This window comes from Hemitrygon akajei, chromosome 8, assembly GCF_048418815.1.
Source record: "Hemitrygon akajei chromosome 8, sHemAka1.3, whole genome shotgun sequence".
Classification (NCBI taxonomy): domain Eukaryota; kingdom Metazoa; phylum Chordata; class Chondrichthyes; order Myliobatiformes; family Dasyatidae; genus Hemitrygon; species Hemitrygon akajei.
In genome coordinates this window covers 12,112,418-12,132,379 of record NC_133131.1, presented here as the reverse complement: position 1 = coordinate 12,132,379, position 19,962 = coordinate 12,112,418, and the positions used below count along the sequence as shown (strand labels likewise).

General features: G+C 42.2%; 1 protein-coding gene across 6 annotated transcripts in view; it reads left to right on the top strand.

Annotated features, from left to right (window-relative positions):
• LOC140731641 (neurofibromin) overlaps window positions 1-19,962 on the top strand; it is a 359,419-nt gene that overhangs the window by 196,925 nt on the left and 142,532 nt on the right. For all 6 annotated transcript variants that reach the window (XM_073053261.1, XM_073053258.1, XM_073053260.1 and 3 more), the window contains 5 exons: window positions 1,257-1,415; window positions 2,493-2,590; window positions 5,689-5,835; window positions 6,608-6,754; window positions 10,878-10,988. In XM_073053261.1, coding sequence (XP_072909362.1) covers window positions 1,257-1,415; window positions 2,493-2,590; window positions 5,689-5,835; window positions 6,608-6,754; window positions 10,878-10,988 — 662 coding nt within the window. The remainder of the gene's footprint in view (window positions 1-1,256; window positions 1,416-2,492; window positions 2,591-5,688; window positions 5,836-6,607; window positions 6,755-10,877; window positions 10,989-19,962) is intronic.

Here is a 19,962-nt window from a genome sequence, read left to right as displayed (position 1 = left end):
AGCAAAGCCACTATCTTTAGTTCCTGTCAATGTCTGCTCCCTGTCTCCATTTCTCTCCCTGGCAACCATGAAACCAAAGCAAATTGTTCTCAAACTTTGGTTTCATACTTGATCTAAGTAGATGATCTGTTGACTCACATCTATGTCATTTTGAAGACTGTCTGTTGATTCCTCTGGTAACATTGCGTAACTTGTCTGCTTTAGTCTATCTGTTCCTGAAACCTTCAGTCCATCTGTTCCATACTACTCTTGATAAACTGGAAGATATTCAAAAATTCCACCAAGTTCCATTCATCCAATATCTATGTGATTGCTCCTCCACACAGGCACTTAGTTAAACAGCTCTTGATTTTGAAGTTTCTGGTCTTCATAAAATCCCACCAAGTTTTTGTCTTCCTGTCTCTGTGCTGTCTCATATCCTCATAACCCTCTGAGATTTCAACACTGCTTAAACCTGACTTATTGTTCATCCTTGAAGTTAATTAATCCTTTTTAGGTAGCTACCTCTTAGCATCTTTCATCCTCTTGGAATTCCAGTAAAATGAAACACAGCTATGCAAAATCCTGAACTTCTAGGTCGTCTCAAGGTCAAAGGTGGATATTTTTCTTGTTCCTTGTATTTTTTTCTGAAGATGATAGGACAAAATTGCAGTCAGTGGGATGAGTTGAAGTGTAACATGGGGGCAATATCAAAAAGAGTGATGAATACAGGACATTAGACATGATTATAAACAGAGAATGAGAACTTAGTTAATAATCTGTCTCGGACTTGCCTCAAGATGAAACTGAACCTGAAGATTACATTTGGGGAGATAAGGTGAAGCCTACATTTTAATCAACTCCTTCACATCATCCTTTATGGTTAGGTTAGGGACCATTTAGACCTCATTTGATAGGTATACATTTTTTTATCATTATGGATCTTCCTCAGCTTACAGATTCCTGGCTTAGGTACACCTCCAACATACAAGATAAAGTATTTGGGGTTCCCGCAGGATGGAGTTCCCGGTGCTATGGGCTGCAGGAATCTTCTGTCACGTGAAAACCTGGTTCAGGACCTGTTCTCTGATTTGCAAACTGCTCAGGTTACAAACAGTTAACAAGAATGGAGTTTTGCCTTAACCTGGGGACAACCTGTATAAACAAAACCAGGGTATTATTTCTTTTAAACGTGTTCAATGACGAGAACACATTAGATTTCAATTGCGGCTGATGAAACATTTTGTTTTTGTCTCTGCTGTTTTTCCTCCTTGCAGGTTGTCAGCCAGCGTTTTCCCCAGAACAGCATTGGTGCTGTCGGAAGTGCTATGTTTTTAAGATTCATCAATCCTGCTATAGTATCTCCATATGAAGCAGGAATTCTTGATAAGAAGCCTCCACCGAGAATTGAACGGGGATTGAAGTTAATGTCCAAGGTAATAGTTTTCAAACATATGGAGAATTTCTGGTTCCAATTAGGAGTTGGTCTCCAAACTGGGAATTGGGAAATCAGGAATTGATCTATTGAGTAAGTAAACAGTCATTGCTCTGGATTTGGGGAAGAATAGTTTGCAAAAGCTAACATTCCTGAAACCTCTACTATAAGTACAAATACTTTTGGTGTACCTGCACTGGAGATACAGCATCCTCTTCCATCTCACACATTTGCAAAGCTGGCCATTTGGACCTCTTGTAACAGGTGTGCTTGTGCATAAAATTGAAATTTGGCCCATTCACAGCCAATCAGATCAAAGCATCTGAAATCAGGTCCTGTCATTTTGGGGCCAGGCAGCTTGAGTCGTGGGAGTCAGACTGAGGGATGGAAGATTGTGTTGCCAACAATTGTCAGCAAGTAAGCTAAGACATTCAGTCCAAGAGCTGTGGAGGGGTTAGCTGGGGAATAATTGCCATTATGACTGTTTAAACTTCACCCAATCGAGAAAATAATTGACATGAGATCAAGCCTCATCTTGGGCAGCAAGAAGGACAATCGCTTTTCAGGTGCTAAACATGGAGAGTGATCTAAAGAGAAATAAAAACCTTTTAGCATAGACATTCTAATGTGACCTTGCAAGAGCATAAGGCACACTGAACAGTTGGGAGTGCAGAATGTTAGCCCTGTCACCTGTCAAGACTTCAGGGTCTCCTGGAGGCATATGGCATTGAAACAGGCTTTTCAGCCCATTGAGTGTATACCGACCATCAAGCACTCATTGTTACTAATCTGACATGAATCCCATTTCATCCTCCTCACATTCCAATCAACTCTCACCAGGTTCCACTTTTCACCTACACATTGGAAGCAATTTGCAGGGCCAACTAGTCTACCAGCCTGCACATCTTTGGAATGTGCAAGGAAGGGGGGGTGTATCTGAAGGAAATCCATGCCTTCTTGGCTGATCTTAAACGTAAATTTTGATGGCATGATGGCAGATCAGGGCAAGTTGATGGTAACTCCCTGTCTTTAGAATCAGATGTCATTAATGAGCATAAAAATTCTGCTTTTTAACCAGATTCTACAAAGCATTGCAAATCATGTCCTGTTTACAAAAGAAGAACATATGAGGCCATTTAATGATTTTGTCAAAAACAACTTCGATGCAGCCCGCAGGTAACTATGAATTTTTGAATTACTGTATGGCTACATTAAAGTGTATTTTCAGATGTATGACTTATTTTTACTCTGTTTGAATATGATATTGTGAAATAGGGATGGTGAGGTGAAGATACTTAATGTCTCTACCAAATGAGGAGTAAGGCGCTCCTAACCTCCAGTAGCCTGCAGGTCATCTATGGGCAAGGTGTAGCGCCTGCTTAGCCCCCCAGTCAGGGTCACGTGAAGCCATAGGAGCAGGTGGTGGATAGTCGTAGAAGTCCTGGTTATGCAACCACTAACACCAGGCAATCTCTGAAGAGTATCGATGATGCCTGGGTTACCAATAAAGACATTGCCCAGAAGGCAGCAATGGCAAACCACTTGTGTGGAAGATTTGCCAAGAGCAGTCATGATCAAAAGACCATGACTGCCCGCAGCATATGACACGGCACATAATGATGATGATGGTTGTGAGACAGCAGGAATGCATGTATGTATTATGTATGTAGTTTTAGAGCTTTCTTAATGCAATTAATGAAGATGTAATCCTTTATTTTAAGTCAAGGGTTGAATGCAGGTTTCTCCAAGAATTGATGTGTGTCCCTAACTGCACCCTTTTGTTCAGCTTCAATAGTTTTAAGCAACATGTTTAATTCTTGGAAGCTATTTCATAAATTTCAGCAGAGCAGCAGAACTATGTTTCTTAAGATCTCCAATTTTCTTTGTGGTACTCAAATACTGTTTTCAAAAACAGCTGGGACTTAGAATGAGCTCCTTAATACCCCCTTGTGCAATTTCTCAGTTGTAGGCCCCAGTCAGTTCAGATTGGCAAAAACATCTCCTCCACAATCTTCGTCAGTACAGGAGCACTGCAGGGATGTGCATTTAGCCCCCTACTCTACTTGCTTTACACCTGTGATTATATGGCTATGTACAGCTCCAACACCATATATAAGTTTGCTGTTAACACAACTGTGTGAGCTGTATCACAGGGGGAATCGAATCAGCATACAAGAGGGAGATTGAAAACTTGGCTGAGTGGCATAACAACAACCTCTCAATCAATGTCAATAAGGCCAAGGAACTGATTGTAGACCAGGAGAGGGAAACTAGAGGTCCATGTGCCGATAATCGTTGGAGGATCAGATGTGGAGAGGGTCAGTAGCTTTAAATTCCTGGGTGTCACTATCTCAGAGGACCTGTCCTGCACCCGTCATAAAAATATTATTGCGAAGAAAGCACAGTGCCTCTGCTTCCTCAGGAGTTTTCAGAGCTTCGGCATGTCATCGAAAACCTTGGCAAACTTCTATACAAGTGTGGTAGAAAATGTGCTGACTGGCTGCATTTCGGCCTGGTATGAGAACAGTAGTGCCTTTGAGTAGAAAATCCTACAAAAGGTGGTGGATTTAGCCCAGTAAATCACCCTCCCAACCATTGAGCACATCTACATGAAAAGTTGCCATAGAAAAGCAGCATCCATCATCAGTGATCCTCATCGTCCAGGCCATGCTCTTTTCTCACTACTGCCGTCAGGTAGAAGGTACAAGTGCATCAGGACTCGCACCAACAGGCTCAAGAACAGTTGCTACCCCTCGACCATCAGGCTCTTGAACAAAAGGGAATAGCTACACTCATTTAAGAGCTCTATTATGTTGTTATTTCATGCTCATTATTTATTGCTATTTGTTTATATCTGCATTTGCACAGTTTGTTTACAGTTACTGTTCTATAGATTTGCTAAGTATGCCCTCAGAAAAGGAATCTCAAGGTTGTATGTGGTATGTACCCTGATGATGAATTTTGCTTTACACTTTGAACTTTTCTTAACTGTTATTCCATTGTGCTTCTGGCTGCTGATTTTTTTTCTTCTGAAAGAGTTGTAAGTATATTACTGAAAGCAAACTTCATAAGATAAGGCAACATCTACGGAAGGGAATAAAAAAGCGAAGTTTCGAGCCGAGACTCTTCGCCTGGTCTTGATGAAGCGTCTCGGCCGGAAATATGATTGTTTATTCTCCTCCATAGACGCTGCCTGACCTGCTGAGTTCTTCCAGCATTTTGCGTGCATTGCTCTGGACTTCCAGCAGCTGCAGAGTCTCTTGTGTTCTTGGTAAGGTAACATGGAAAGGTTTCTATTTGGAGGCAAAACCAGAACTTGTGGTCATGAACGTAAGATATTGTTAAAATACCAATCAGAAATTCAGGAGAAGCTGTTTCATCCAGATAGATAATGTTTAAAAGATAGAACAATGTGCTGTGGGGAATGAGGAATCACACTCAGAGCTTAAATTCTATACTTTGTAGGAAATGGGACTATATTCTTTCTTCCTTGTTGCTATACTCATGTATATTGCATATTTCCAAGTCAGTGTTTTAGGGAAGTAAGTTTCCAGGGTTGTATATTTTTTCTGAATTTAATCATTTTTCCAAAGAGAAAATTAGGCAAAAGTGAAACTTTCAGTTTATTCTCAGGAATTTCTTCACATGTACAAAGCAAAAAGCAAGCACAGTAAGTCCCTGGGTTACGTTAAAGCTCACGTCAGTTAGTGTTAAGAAAGTTGGAATTTTCAACAACCCTTGTCAAAATGTTAATTGAAGTTCAGAACCTACAAGCACATTAACTGGAATTATTCCTTTTGTTGTTAAAGGGGAGACTGATTCCATGGGCAAAGAATAAAGAATGTAAATGGTATTGGAATTGGGAGCCTTGCACAAGCCAAGCCTTGGTGCAAACTGTGTGGTAAACAGAAGAGATTATGAAGGTGATGGGAATCCAGAGCAACACACACAAAATGCTGGAGGAACTCAGCAAGTCAGGCAGCATCTATGGAAAGGATTAAAGTTTATAAATTTATACTTAATAAACTTTAGACATTTATTATTTTCCATAGATGCTACCTGACCTAATGAATTCCTCCAGCAGTTTATGCGTGTTGCATTGAACACGCAGGGTGACCACCCTGTTCTTTACAAGTCATGATTGGAAACTCATTTATGTACATGATCTATAAGTTTGTGTCAGGTATATATTTTGATATGATGTCTTTCAGAATATTTCTCATGCATTTCTTTTCTCTCCACCATGTTTCCCTCACCGTATTTCCTTCTGGAAGATTTTTCCTGGACATTGCATCTGACTGCCCAGCCAGTGACACAGTCAATCACAGTCTTTCGTTCATCAGTGATGGGAACGTTCTTGCTTTGCATAGGTTGCTGTGGAACAATCAGGAGAAAATAGGGCAGTATCTTTCCAGTAACAGGTACGTTACTCATGCTAAAACACTGAGCTTTTTTCCTGTGGTGAATACAAATTTAATGCCCACTCTTGAATTCCACTGCAACAGATAGTTTGCAAAAGTTAATGCCGAAGGTTAGACAACTTTATATGCTGATTCTGCAGCCAAACATAGCCAGATTCGAACTCGGAAGTAACTGAATGCAGATGTTTCTTGAACACTATGTTACTGTCATTCCAAATATTAATTTATTTTATTGTAAGTGTCTAAATCCAAAATTATGTCTGTCTAAGTCAGAGGTGCCCAACCTGTTTTATGCCATGGACTCTTACCATTAACTGGGTCCATGGACCCAAGATTGAGAATCCCTGGTCTAAGTGCACCATGATGTAAATAGTGATGTGTGTGAGGGATGCTACAGTGAGCTGGCTAAAGAAAAATGGAAATAATTTGCCAAAAAAAATCATGATTATTTTTACAATTGCATCAGGATTTATAATTGAAAAATTCCATAGGAAATTCACTCAGTTGCATAATGTAATATCTTCTTTGTTTTAAACATTTATCACAAAAGTAACAGAATCCATGAAACATAGTACATTTGAACATTTTTATAGTATCAATACACTTCTGAATATTTTGCATGTATGATAAATAGCGTGCTGCCATTCTGACAAGGAATATCACAAGCACTAGTCTAATCCTTGAATCTTTTAATGCAAAACTGAATGTAATTTAATGTTGATTTTTATTTCAATAAAGTCAAAAGATGACTTTTATCATCCAATGACCTCAGGGATCACAAAGCAGTAGGGAGAAGACCGTTTGACAAGATGGCTACCTTGTTAGCCTATCTGGGCCCTCCTGAGCACAAGCCTGTTGCTGACACTCACTGGTCCAGTCTAAACCTCACCAGCTCCAAGTTTGAGGAGTTTATGACCAGGTAAGCAGTGTTGCTTATCAGTCTTAGTTTATGTATGGTTTCTTGTAAATTCAATTATATTTCTTTATTTTTCCTGTAAATGCTTGCAAGAATGTACATCTTAGTATGGTAATGTCAAGTCAAGTCACTCTTATTGTCATTTCGACCATAACTGCTGGTACAGTACACAGTAAAAATGAGACAACGTTTTTCAGGACCACGGTGTTACATGACACAGTACAAAAATGAGACTAAACTACATAAAAAACAACACAGAGGAAAAAAAACTACACTAGACTACAGACCTACCCAGGACTGCATAAAGTGCACAAAACAGTGCAGGCATTACAATAAATAATAAACAGGACAATAGGGCAGTAAGGTGTCAGTCCAGGCTCTGGGTATTGAGGAGTCTGATAGCTTGGGGGAAGAAGCTGTTACATAGTCTGGTCGTGAGAGTTCGAATGCTTCGGTGCCTTTTCGCAGACGGCAGGAGGGAGAAGAGTTTGTATGAGGTGCGCGTGGGGTCCTTCATAATGCTGTTTGCTTTGCAGATGCAGCATGTAGTGCTATCTGCCGAGGGAATTCACCATCGTGCTTGTGGCAGCTGTTTACGTAGCTCCCAGTGCCAATGCTGAGGCTAATGCTAACGAAGCACTGGGAGGCCTACGTGAAGCCATCAGTGAGCTACTAACTACACATCCTGACAGCTTTGTGGTGATTGCTGGGGACTTCAACCACACCAGCTTAAAGACTGTGTTCCCCAAATTCCTGCAATATGTGGATTTCAAAACCAGGGGAGACAACACACTGGACTTGGTTTATACCAACACACTACAGGCATACAAAGCAGCCCCCCGCCCCCATCTTGGCCACTCTGACCACATATCTGTCATGTTAACACCAGCATATAAACCACTGCTTAAACGTGTGAGAGCAGAGACAAGACAGATAAGGGTCTGGCCAAAAGGAGCAGCCTCAGCACTGAAAGACTGTTATTTGCACACAGACTGGGACATATTCAAAACAGCAGCCTCCTATGATGACCATACAGACATTGAGGAGTATGCGGAGGCAGTAATCAGCTACATAGCCAAATGCACGGAGGATGTCACTGTGATGAAAACCTTCACCGCACGTGGTTATAAAAAGCCATGGATGACAACAGAGGTGCGTTCGCTACTGAAGGCCCGTGACACAGCCTACAGATCGGGGGACAGGAGTACGCTTCGCTCAGCCAGGACTGCGCTTTCACTAGGGATCAGGAAAGCGAAAAGGGCCTATGCGGGCAAAATACATGGACACTTCTGTGACACAGGTGACACCAGACGGATGTGGCAGGGAATTCAAGCTCTGACAGACTACAAGATCAGGCAGAAAACTGATGACAGCGACGCCTCTCTTCCTAACAGGCTTAAAAAATTCTTTGCACGCTTCGAAGCATCAAACACTACAGCAAGGGGAAGAGCCAGTCCCTTCTTACCATCTGACCAGCCGGCTCCAATCATTGATTCAGAGCAAACACGGAGGACCCTTGCCAGGGTTAACCCACGATAAGCGGGAGGTCCCGACAACATCCCTGGACGTGTGCTCAAGGAATGTACTGATGTATTAGCAGATGTCCTGACAGACATTTTCAACATCTCCCTTAGTCAAGCCATTGTCCCCAGATGCTTCAAAACCTCCACAATCATCCCTGTAGCAAAGAAATCAGTTGTAGCCTGTCTGAATGATTACGATCCCGTTGCCCTGACCCCCATAGTGATGAAATGTTTTGAATGGCTTGTCAAGCCTCATATCACAGCCAGCCTCCCCTCATCGCTGGATCCTCTACAGTTTGCTTATTGTCCAATTGCTCTACGGAGGAAGCAATATCCACCACACTGCACACAGTTCTCTCTCACTTGGACAACAAAGACACTTATGCCAGAATCCTGTACATTGATTTCAGTTCGGCGTTCAATACCATCATCCCGCAGAGGCTAGTGGAGAAACTGTTGCTGCTTGGCTTTAACACTGCCATGTGTTGCTGGATTCTGGATTTCTTGACAGAGAGACCACAGTCAGTCCGTGTTGGCAGGAACATCTCTGACTCCATCACACTGAGCACTGGATCCCCACAAGGCTGCGTGCTCCGCCCATTGCTGTTTACACTGCTAACACATGACTGTGCAGCCAGATTCAAGGAGAACCTGATCATTAAATTTGCTGATGATACCACAGTGGTGGTGCTCATCAGCAAAAATGATGAAACAATGTACAGGGAGGAGGTCAAACACCTAGAGAGCTGGTGCAGTGACAACAACTTGATGCTTAATGTCACCGAAACCAAGGAGATGATCGTCGATTTCAGGTGGTCTCAGCCTGAGCACACACCCCTCAGCATCAACAGCTCCACAGTGGAGAAAGTGGAAAACATTAAGTTTCTTGGGGTGCAGATCTCGGAAAATCTCACCTGGTCCAGGAACACCACTGGGATTGTGAAACGAGCCCAGCAGAGATTGCACTTTCTGAGGAAGCTTAAACAAGCATCACTCCTAATAACATCTTAACTACATTCTACAGAAGGGTTTCGGCCCGAAACGTCGTCACTACCTCCTCCCATAGATGCTGTCTGGCCTGCTGAGTTCTGCTAACATTTTGTGTTTTTATACATTCTACAGAGGATTGGTTGAGAGTGTGCTGACCTTTTGCATCACAGCCTGGTAATCCAGCTGCAGTGCTGCCGACAAAAAAGCCTTGCAGAGGGTGGTTAGGGGAGCAGAGAAGGTTATTGGGGTCTCCCTACCTTCTGTCCAAGACCTCTTTCAGAGTCGATGCCTCCAGAAGACACGGTACATCATTAAAGACCCCTCACACCCTCTCCATGAGCTGTTTGTTCTTCTGCCATCAGGCAAACGTTACAGGAGCATCAAAACTAAAACCACAAGGCTACTAAACAGCTTCCTCCCACAGGCAGTCAGACTGCTAAATAGCTGCTCTACCTGACTCTGCTTTGGACACTTTTAACTCGCACTGGACACTAATAACTTGTTTTTAACTGACATGTGGCTGTTGTGTTTTGCTATTTATTGTTATGTTTATTATTTAGTCTTGCATTTGTTATGTTATGATTGCACTGCTCCTGGGAAATGCTGTCTCATTCTGCCCTGCGGAGCTGATGTACGGTTAGAATGTCAATAAAGTTTTTGAATCTTGAATCTAGTGTAAATGTCCGTGATGGTGGGAAGAGAGACCCCGATGATCTTCTCAGCTGACCTCACTATCCGCTGCAGGGTCTTGTGATCTGAGATGGTATATGTATATGTATATATATGTACTTTGATAGTAAATTTACTTTGAACTTTGAAGTACTATAAATGTATTTTCAGAAGTATAGAAACAGAGAGTTTTGTAATTGAATAGTTTGTTAGTTACTGCCTGTTATGCCACTAGCATTTAGGGCAGCAGTGAAGGTCCTCCATCTCTATTGTCTTTGCCTGTCTGGTGGTGTTCAGAGCTGCCTTCATTGTGCTATTAGTTTCCTCTCAGTTTTCACTCCTGTCAGTCATCAAATCCCAGGTGGAGACTCAGGAATACCATTGCATACAGATAAAGGATTCTTCATTGTTGTTTCCATGACAATTTTTTTGACCAGTCAGGGTTTGAGCTGAACCCCTGAACCTGGAGGACTGGTGGACTTAGTCTGGCCCCTGCCCTTTGACCTGTTTGGCATGGGTGACCCTACCAAGAGCTAAAGTATAAAGTCCTGACTCCAGCCAGCACAGCTCTCTGAGTCATTGAGATGCAAGCCTCCAAACCCCAAGACAAGATTGTGGTCCTCTTGAAGGTTGTAATTGAATAGCTTCACGTTACTGATCAAAGGGTTGAAGTATTTAGCCAACACCTGAATATTAACATCTGCACCCAATATATGTTTAACAAAAGCTATTTAATTTTAAAATCTGAGTAACTATTTATCACTGGACTGAATGACTCAGTATATCTCCATATGGTATAATTATACAGGACCTTTACTTCCTGTAGGTACAGGCAGGTATCAGAGGATTTATAATGGGAAGGATTCTTTCCTGGTTTAAGTCATAAACACTGGCAGCACAGATACTTTGAGGACTCTGGTTATAATGAAACGTTTTCTTTCCAGGCATCAAGTACATGAAAAGGAAGAGTTCAAAGCTTTAAAGACACTTAACATCTTTTATCAGGCTGGAACATCAAAAACAGGAAATCCTGTGTTTTACTATATAGCCAGAAGGTAGGACATTTGGTAATTTGTTTTCTCTTCCTAATGTAGTGAATGCACAACTGTGGGATTTGTGCATGGTTACCAACTGTGGCGAGTCCAGCAATATTTTTAAAGTAGTTGGTTGGGATAATGTCAGCTGAAGTATGATTTACCAATTTTATTGAATGTGTGACAAAATGCTATTGTTAGACTTTTCATAATAGCTGTTGCCCAATGAGAGATGCTCTTTACACAAGCATTTTGCTATGAATTTTTGTCACCTTATATTGCTGGAGAGTGTTTGCAAAAGACACAAAGGGTGAAGTTGGCTTTATAATCAGTGCCGTTGAAATACTATTCTGTTATTATTGGATTTGCTTTGTTCTCTGAGGTAGAATATTGTGGGAAGGAAAGGTGAGAGTACAAGCAAAATTGATCAGATAGCTGCTCAACTGGCATCTGTGCAACACTACATCTCATCATTCATCTTAATTGTTCACTGGCAATAGATCTGCAATCCAACATGGGTTGTCCAGGTGTTCTGCTCACATCCTCTACTGTCAGCAGTCTGATGTTGTTTCATTGGCCTCAGGTACTGAGGCACACTGCAGTCTCCACAATATTACCTCTATTTGGGACACACAGTATCTGTACCTGCTGAATTCTGCTCTACAACCTTCCTCTTTTGGCATCTGGCTTGTGTCATTATAACTTCCTTTCTTAATGTGCCTTCAACACAGTGCAATGTGTAAAGTGTCTCTCTGCAAGAGTGTTATCAAACAAAATTAACCCCCCTGCCATTGTCCCAATAAATCATTGAGAAAAGCTGGAAAAGAGTTTAGAGAGATGTAGAAAGGTGAGGGGTTTCCAGCATTCTGGAGGCTTCTGCAGCTAAAGGTGCAACTGGCAGTGTTGTTCCAATTAAACTGGAAACTGGGTAGGGCATGGATTGTGGAATTATGATCAGAGTGTCAGGAGTATAAGTTTCATGGGGGGGTCTTCAAATGACGGTCCAAATGTTGGAAATGTTCTCGTATAACCAGCCTTTCAGACGGAGTTTGAGATTAATATCACCTTCCGAAGTCTTCAACGACCGCACCAGAAATGGTCTTGTAGCTCTGCTAGTCATTGCCTTGACCAAGAGAACCACTTCAAAGATAGTGTTTGAAATAATGTAGTTAGGGATTGGATGCGGTATAATTTAACACAGTGTTCATACTGTGTTTCTATCTCCATTACCTGGGTTCAGAACAGTCTGAGAAACTGTTACCAGAAACTAACCATAATCATCACTTCAGCAAGATGGTGTGCTTTTTATAACAGCCCAATGCACTTTGCAACTAATTAAGTACTTAACACGCAATTGAAATGCAGGGAAATGTTTTTTAAACTCTAATATTTAAGTTGCTAAAAGAATTATTCAGGTAGTGATAGAATTAAAAATGCTTGTGAGTAGATTTCGTGCTGTCACCAACTTGTCATTATGGGTAGAAAAGTCTTTGCTACAATCAGTCATTCAGATTCAAATGTTATGCTTTTCAAGTGCGTGAACTGAATACTTTTATAATATTATAGATCACCGTAATAATGTCTTTGTAACTATGTGCCTTAGCTGGCCAATGGTGTAGTAGCATCCACACCAGACTTCAAAGCATGTAGCTCCTTTCCATCTATGCTGAGTTCAGCGTAGAGCCAGCGACTCTGCCTCGTTTAAAAAAAAACAAACAAATGCCAAAGAAATGGAAATGGCTGGCTGATGCACCAAAAGGCACGGAGAGGAACAACTGTGTGCATGCTGGTTCCTTTGAAATTTGCTTCATGAGCTTGGGTTGCCATAATAGCACCTTGCGATGGTGTTTCACTGTTGAGGTATGTTCTGTTTTCGAAGCATGCCGGAGAGCAGGTCGGGTGGTGGGCTTTGTTTCTGAATTTGGTATCTTGGCCTTTTCCTTGGGTAGCCAAGGGCTCTGATGGAACACTGGGCATTTTATCATTGATGTCTGCCTTCACAGGAAGATGGCTGACGAGATCTGGGAAATGATCGACAATAAAACAATAAGTCTAATAGTGCTATATCTGAATGTGCAAAGTGATTGTAATATGACGGGTGGCCTAGCGGCACAAATAGATGATGACAGATACAATATAAATGCTATTTTGGAAATATAGCTGCAGAGTGATTATGTACAAGAGTGTCTAAAAATATACTGAGAAAGACGAGTGGGGCGGGCTCTGGTCTGGGTGTAAATCAGGGACTAGGAAGATTAATGGCTTGGCACAGAGTAGATGGGCCAAAGGGCTGGTTTCTGTGCTGTAGTGTTCTGTGACTCTATAACTCTATTCTGCAATATTTAATACAGTAGATTCTGGTTAATTGGGCCACCAATTAATACACCTCCAAACGGCAGAGGTAATGATAGAATCAGAATCAGGTGTATTATCACTGGCATATGTTATGAAATTTGTTAACTTAAATTTGTTACATTAAAAATAGTACAAAAACAGAAATAATATAGAAAGTGAGGTAGTGTTCATGGGTTCAATGTCCACGTAGGAATCGGATGGCAGAGGGGAAGAAGCTGTTCCTGAATCGCTGAGTGTGTGCCTTCAGGCTTCTGTACCTCCCTCCTGACGGTAACAATGAGAAGAAGGCATCATGTGGTGGGGGTCCTTAATAATGGACACCGCGATTCTGAGGCACCACTCCTTGAAGATGTCTTGGACACTACAGATGCTAGTACCCAAGATGGAGTTGACTAATTTTACAGCTTTCTGTCGCTTCTTTCAGTCCTGTGCAGTAGCCCCCACCCATAACAGACAGTGATGCAGCCAGTCAGAATGCTCTCCATGGTACATCTGTAGAAGTTTTTGAGTGTTTTAGGTGACAAACCAAATCTCCTCAAGCTCCTAATGAAATATAGCCACTGTCTTGCCTTTATAGCGGCATTGATATTTTGGGTCCACATTAGATCCTCAGAGATATTAACACCCAGGAACTTGAAATTGCTCACTCTCCCCACTTCTGATCCCTCTATGAGGATTGGTTCGTGTTACCCTTTCTGAAGTTCACAATAGCCTCATTAATCTTACTGACATTGAGTGCAGTGTTGTTGCTGCAACACCACTCAACTAGCTGCTAAATTTCCCTCTTGCACACCCTTTCTTTTCCATCTGAGATTCTGCCAGCAATGGTTGTTTCATCAGCAAATTTATAAATGGCATTTGAGCTATACCTAGCCACACAGTCATGGGTATAGAGCAAATAGAGCAGTGAGTTAAGCACACACCCCTGAGGTGTGGGCGGTATTGATTGTCAGTGAGGAGGAGATAGTATTACCAATCCACACAGATTGTGGTCTTCTGGTTATGAAGTCAAGGATCCAATTGCAGAGGCTCAGGTTCCATAGCTTATTGATCAGGACTGTGGGAATGATGGTGTTAAACCCTGAGCTGTAGTCAATGAACAGCATCCTGACAGAGTTGTGTATATTGTCCGGGTGATCTAAGGTTGTGAGAAGAGCCATTGTGATTACTTCTGCCGTAGACCTATTGTGGCAATAGGCAAACTGCAGTGGGTTGAGGTTCTTGCTGAGGCAGGAGCTGATTCTAGCCATGACCACCCTCTCAAAGCATTTCATCACTGTAGATGTGCGTGCTACTGGATAAGGATGATATCACACAGGAAATTAGAGATGTAAATGATAAAAAACAAAGTAATTCCTTGAAAGTAGTGTCACAGGTAAACGGTTATAAAGAGAGCTTATAGCACAGTGGCTTTCATAAATCGGAGTAATGAGTACCGGAGTTAGGATGCTATGTTAAAGTTGTACAAGATGTGGGTGAGGTCTAATTTAGGGTGTTATGTGCAGGTCTAGTTGGCTACCTACAAAAAAAAGTGTCAATAAGATTGAAAGAGTATAGCAAAATTTTGCAAGGATGTTACTGGGACTCGACCTTATTTACTGGAATAGGTTGCATAGGTCAGGAGTGTTGAATAAGGGGAAATTTGATAGAGTTATATAAAATTATGAGGGGTATAGGCAGGGTAAATGTAAGCAGGCTTTTTCCACTAAGGTTGGGTAAGACTAGAACTGGAGGTCATGGGTTAAGGGTGAAAGGTGATGTATTTAAGGGGAACCTGAGGGAGAACATCTTCACAGGGCGGTGCACGTGTGGAATGAGCTGCCAGTGAAAGTGGTGGATGCAGGTTCCATTGTAACATTTAAAGTTGGATAAGTGAATGGATGGGAGGGGTATGGAGGGCAATGTAGCAGGAACGGGTTGATAGGACCAGACAGAATAACAGTTTGGCACGGACTAGATGGTCAACAATCCTGTTTTTGTGCTCTATGATTAATTATCGGTCATTTTAATCTTCATGAAAACTTGTTAAGGCAAACTAACTGCAATGCTATTCTGGATGAATTGATGTAATGTACACAAGATAGTTTTAGAACAGTATATTGGTAAGCTAATTTGTGAACAGGCTTTTCTAATCTAGTTATTGTGCAATGACAAGGGATTGGTAAATGATCTTTTGTTCAGTTCTTCAGAGAAGAGTGACCATAACATGACAGAATTCTCTTTTTATCTGGAAATTGGGAAATTGGCATCCTGAAGTTAAAGAAGGCAACAGTAAAGGTATGCCAAGTACTGTAAGTTGGCTACGATAGGTCAGGAAACTTCTTTAAAAGGTATAAAAGTGGACTGGCAATGAGCAACTTATGAGGAACACACATGCAATACAACCGTACAAATCAATGATTTGGAGAATTTTTTCATTGGACTGTGATGAATGTGCAGAATTCTCTACCTAGAAGATGTTGAGCATCAAATTGTGAAAATAAGAATGAGATAGTAATATTTCCTTATAGAAAAGCAAGTGTTGTGGGCAGGGATGAAGAAATTAATATTGATATGGTGGATGCAATATGATAGTATAGAATGGCAAAGCAAGCTGACTGAGCCAAATGTTCCTGTTCTTATTTTCCTGGGTTTTATTGTGGATCGTGATTGTCATAGATTTTTTGCAACACGGTGGCATGGTTTTTAGTGCAACTTTTTACAGTGCCAGTGATAGGACCAGGGTTACATGTCCATCTCTGTCTGTAAGGAGTGTGTATGTTCTCCTCATAACAATGTTGGTTTCCTCCAGGTACTCTGGTTTCCTCTCACATTCCAGAAGATGTACAGGGGTTAGGGCTAGTAAGTTGTGAACTCGCTGTGTCGGCACCAGAGGCATGGCAACACTTGCGGGTTGCCTTGACACATCCCCAACGCAAACAATACACATCTCTGTATGTTTCAATGTACGTGCGACCAGTAAAGTTAATCTTTCAAAAAAAAAATCTGTGTTTGGCAGCTGGGATAGGTAAATGTCAGTCACTAGCCTTTAGGATGTTAGCTGTACAATGATCCTTCCTGTATCTTTCTGAAGCAGTCACCATCAGCTTGTCTGCATATACATAAACGTGGTCTGCTTACGGCAGTCCAGAAATCAGGGTCTCAAACTCACAACCAAACTGATGGGCTATCCTCCTTCCTGTAGGCTTTGGAAACTATCGAAAGGGTGCAGAGGAGATTTACAAGGATGTTGCCTGGGTTGGGGAACATGCCTTATGAGAATAGGTTGAGTGAACTCGGCCTTTTCTCCTTGGAGCGACGGGGGATGAGAGGTGACCTGATAGAGGTGTATGTGGTGATGAGAGGCATTGATCGTGTGGATTGTCAGAAGCTTTTTCCCAGGGCTGAAATGGCTAGTACGAGAGGGCGCAGTTTTAAGGTGCTTGGAAGTAGGTACAAAGGAGATGTCAGGGGTAAGTTTTTTACTCAGAGAGTGGTGAGTGCATAGAATGGGCTACTGGCAATAGTGATGGAGAGGGATACAACAGGGTCTTTTAAGAGACTCCTGGATAGGTATATGGAGCCTAGAAAAAGAGGGCTATGGGTAACCTGAGGTAATTTCTAAGGTAAGTATATGTTCGGCACAGCATTGTGGGCCGAAGGGCCTGTATTGTGCTGTAGGATTTCAATGTTTCTATGAAATGAACACCTCAAAGCACTGGAGGTGTGGCAGCAATGTTCTTTGCAATATCCTCCAAATCCACAGGCAGGATTGGAAACCAATGTCCACGTCCACTGTCCTGCTAACATCTCAAGCATCGAGGTTCTCATCAAAGTCAGCCAGTGTGGCGGATGGTTTGTATGTCAGTATCTTTTAAAACAAGCACTCTAGCCCAAGCTCCGTCATGCCAAGAGGTTTCAAGAGGTTAGACCAAAGAGTTGAAGGATGTCCTCAAAGTACCCCTGGATAAAATGTAAGATCCTCGCTGAGCTGGGAGAAATCCGGGCCCGTGACCACTCAAACTGGAAATTGAGACTGGAAGGTCACTGAATATAGAAGTGTAGAAAATGGGAGTTGGCCATCTTTATACTTTTCTGCCATGAGAGAGTACTATACCAGGCTGGGCTCATTGTTGGCCTCCGGTGGCAGTTGAGCTATACTACAACAGTTGCCAGAGTGTTCTTGTATTGTCACTGAGAACAGAGCACAAAATTAAAATAATTCTTCTGTTGATCCTTGGGTCTGGTTACAGTCAGCCTTTTCTTTTCATTCTCCCAAGGCAATCCCTCCTCCTTTCCATTGCAGTTGTGAGTGATTGTAGACAGCTCTGTGTGACTTTGCCAGAGGAAATAATCGAAGTCAAGTCATCTAGTGTATTCAAGGAGTTAGATGTATTTCTTAGGGATAATGGGATTAAGAGATCTAGGAGAAGGTGGGGACAGAGTACTGAAAGGCTGATTGACCTACTCTTCTCCAAGCTTCTGTGTTTCTAAATGGATTAGATATAGGAATTATTTATTTAAATTTGTCTTGAATCAAATCCACAAAAAAACATGGTTTGCCAAACTTCTAATCTTTCCATTTTTATTCCTGTATTGGAACTTAATAATATGCTAAATGTGTTCATCAGCACTGAATAAATAAATTCCTTCAGTGTCACTGCTGGGGGCAGCCCGCAAGTATCACCACATTTCCGATGTGGTTAAGGCGTTGGTCTAGTGATCTGAAGTTTGCTAGTTCGAGCCTTGGCTGAGGCTGCACGTGTGTTCTTGAGCAAGGCACTTAACCACACATTGCTCTGCGACGACACCGGTGCATAATAAGGTGCATTTAGGACACACATTTAAAAGTAAACAGTATAACTCTACTGGTGTTTCATAGGTGATGAGACCTGGATGGTAACAGAGAGTTCAGTAGTCTTACATCCTGGGAGAAGAAGCTATTTCCCATCCTAACAATCCTTGTCCTAATGCTGTGTTGGCATGTGGCCAAGTGGTTAAGGCGTTCGTCTAATGATCTGAAGGTCGCTAGTTCGAGCCTTGGCTGAGGCTGCACGTGTATCCTTGAGCAAGGCACTTAACCACACATTGCTCTGCGACAACACCGGTGCCAGGCTACTTTGGCCCTTGCCCTTCCCTTGAACAACATCGGTGGCATGGAGAGGGGAGACATAAGAACATAAGAGATAGGAGCAGGAGTAGGCCAATCGGCCCCTCAAGCCTGCTCCGCTATTCAACAAGATCATGGCTGATCCAATCTTAACTCTAGTTTTCACCGAATCCCACAAGGCAACAGTGCCAACCAACAGGGCACCATGCCACCCATTTTATTTTATTATTCATCCCGCCCAAACGCATGTGATCACCCGGGGAAAAAAAACCGAGTTGCCAATTGAGGAGAAAAAATCTGGAAAATTCCTCTCCGACCCATCCAGGCTATCGAAAACTGGTCCAGGAGATCACATGGCTGATCTAAACCTAGCCTCATGTCCACTTACCTGCTCGCTCACCATATCCCCTAATGCCATTTTTATCCAGGAAAATGTCTATCTTTGTTTTGAATTTATTGAGTGTAGTAGCTTCCACAGCTCTCTGGGGCAGTAAATTCCACAGCCCCACTACCCTCTGAGTGAAGAAATTTCTCCGCATCTCAGTCCTGGAACGGCATCCCCTTATTTTAAGATTATGCCCCCTAGTCCTAGTTTCACCCATCATTGGGAACATTCTCCCCGCATCCACCCGATCAAGCCCCTTCACAATCTTATATGTTTCAATAAGATCACCTCTCATTCTTCGGAACTCCAATGAGTAGAGTCCCAATCTACACAACCTCTCATCATACATCAACCTACCCATCCCCGGAATTAACCTAGTGAACCTTCTCTGCACTGCCTCGAGAGCCAGTATGTCCTTTCTTAAATATGGACACCAGAACTGCACACAGTACTCCAGGTGTGGTCTCACCAATACCCGGTACAACTGCAGTAAGACCTCCCTGTTCTTATACTCCATCCCCCTAGCAATAAAAGCCAGCATTCCATTGGCCTTCTTGACCACCTGCTGCACTTGCATACTAACTTTTTGTGTTTCCTGCACCAGGACCCCCAGATCCCTTTGCACAGAAGCACTTTCCAGTTTCTCTCCATTTAGATAATAACTTGCTCTATTATTTTTCCTGCCAAAGTGCAAGACCTCACACTTGTCAGTATTATATTTCATCTGCCAAATGTCTGCCCAATCACTCAGCCTATCTATGTCCCCCTGCAGGGTTTCAATGTCCTCCGCACTCATTACACTCCCTCCCATCTTTGTGTCATAAGCAAACTTCGATACGTTGCACTTAGTCCCTTTCTCCAAATCATTAATATAGATTGTAAAGAGTTGGGGTCCCAACACCGACCCCTGTGGAACACCACTAGTCACCAACTGCCAGTCTGAGAATAAACCATTTATCCCAACTCTCTGTTTTCTGTTAGAAAGCCAATCCTCCACCCATGCCAGAATATTATCCCCAATCCCATGATTTTTTACTTTAAGTAATAATCTTTGGTGTGGCACCTTATCAAATGCCTTTTGGAAGTCCAAATACACCACATCCACTGGTTCCCCTTTATCTACCCTATATGTTATGTCCTCAAAGAACTCCAACAAATTTGTCAAA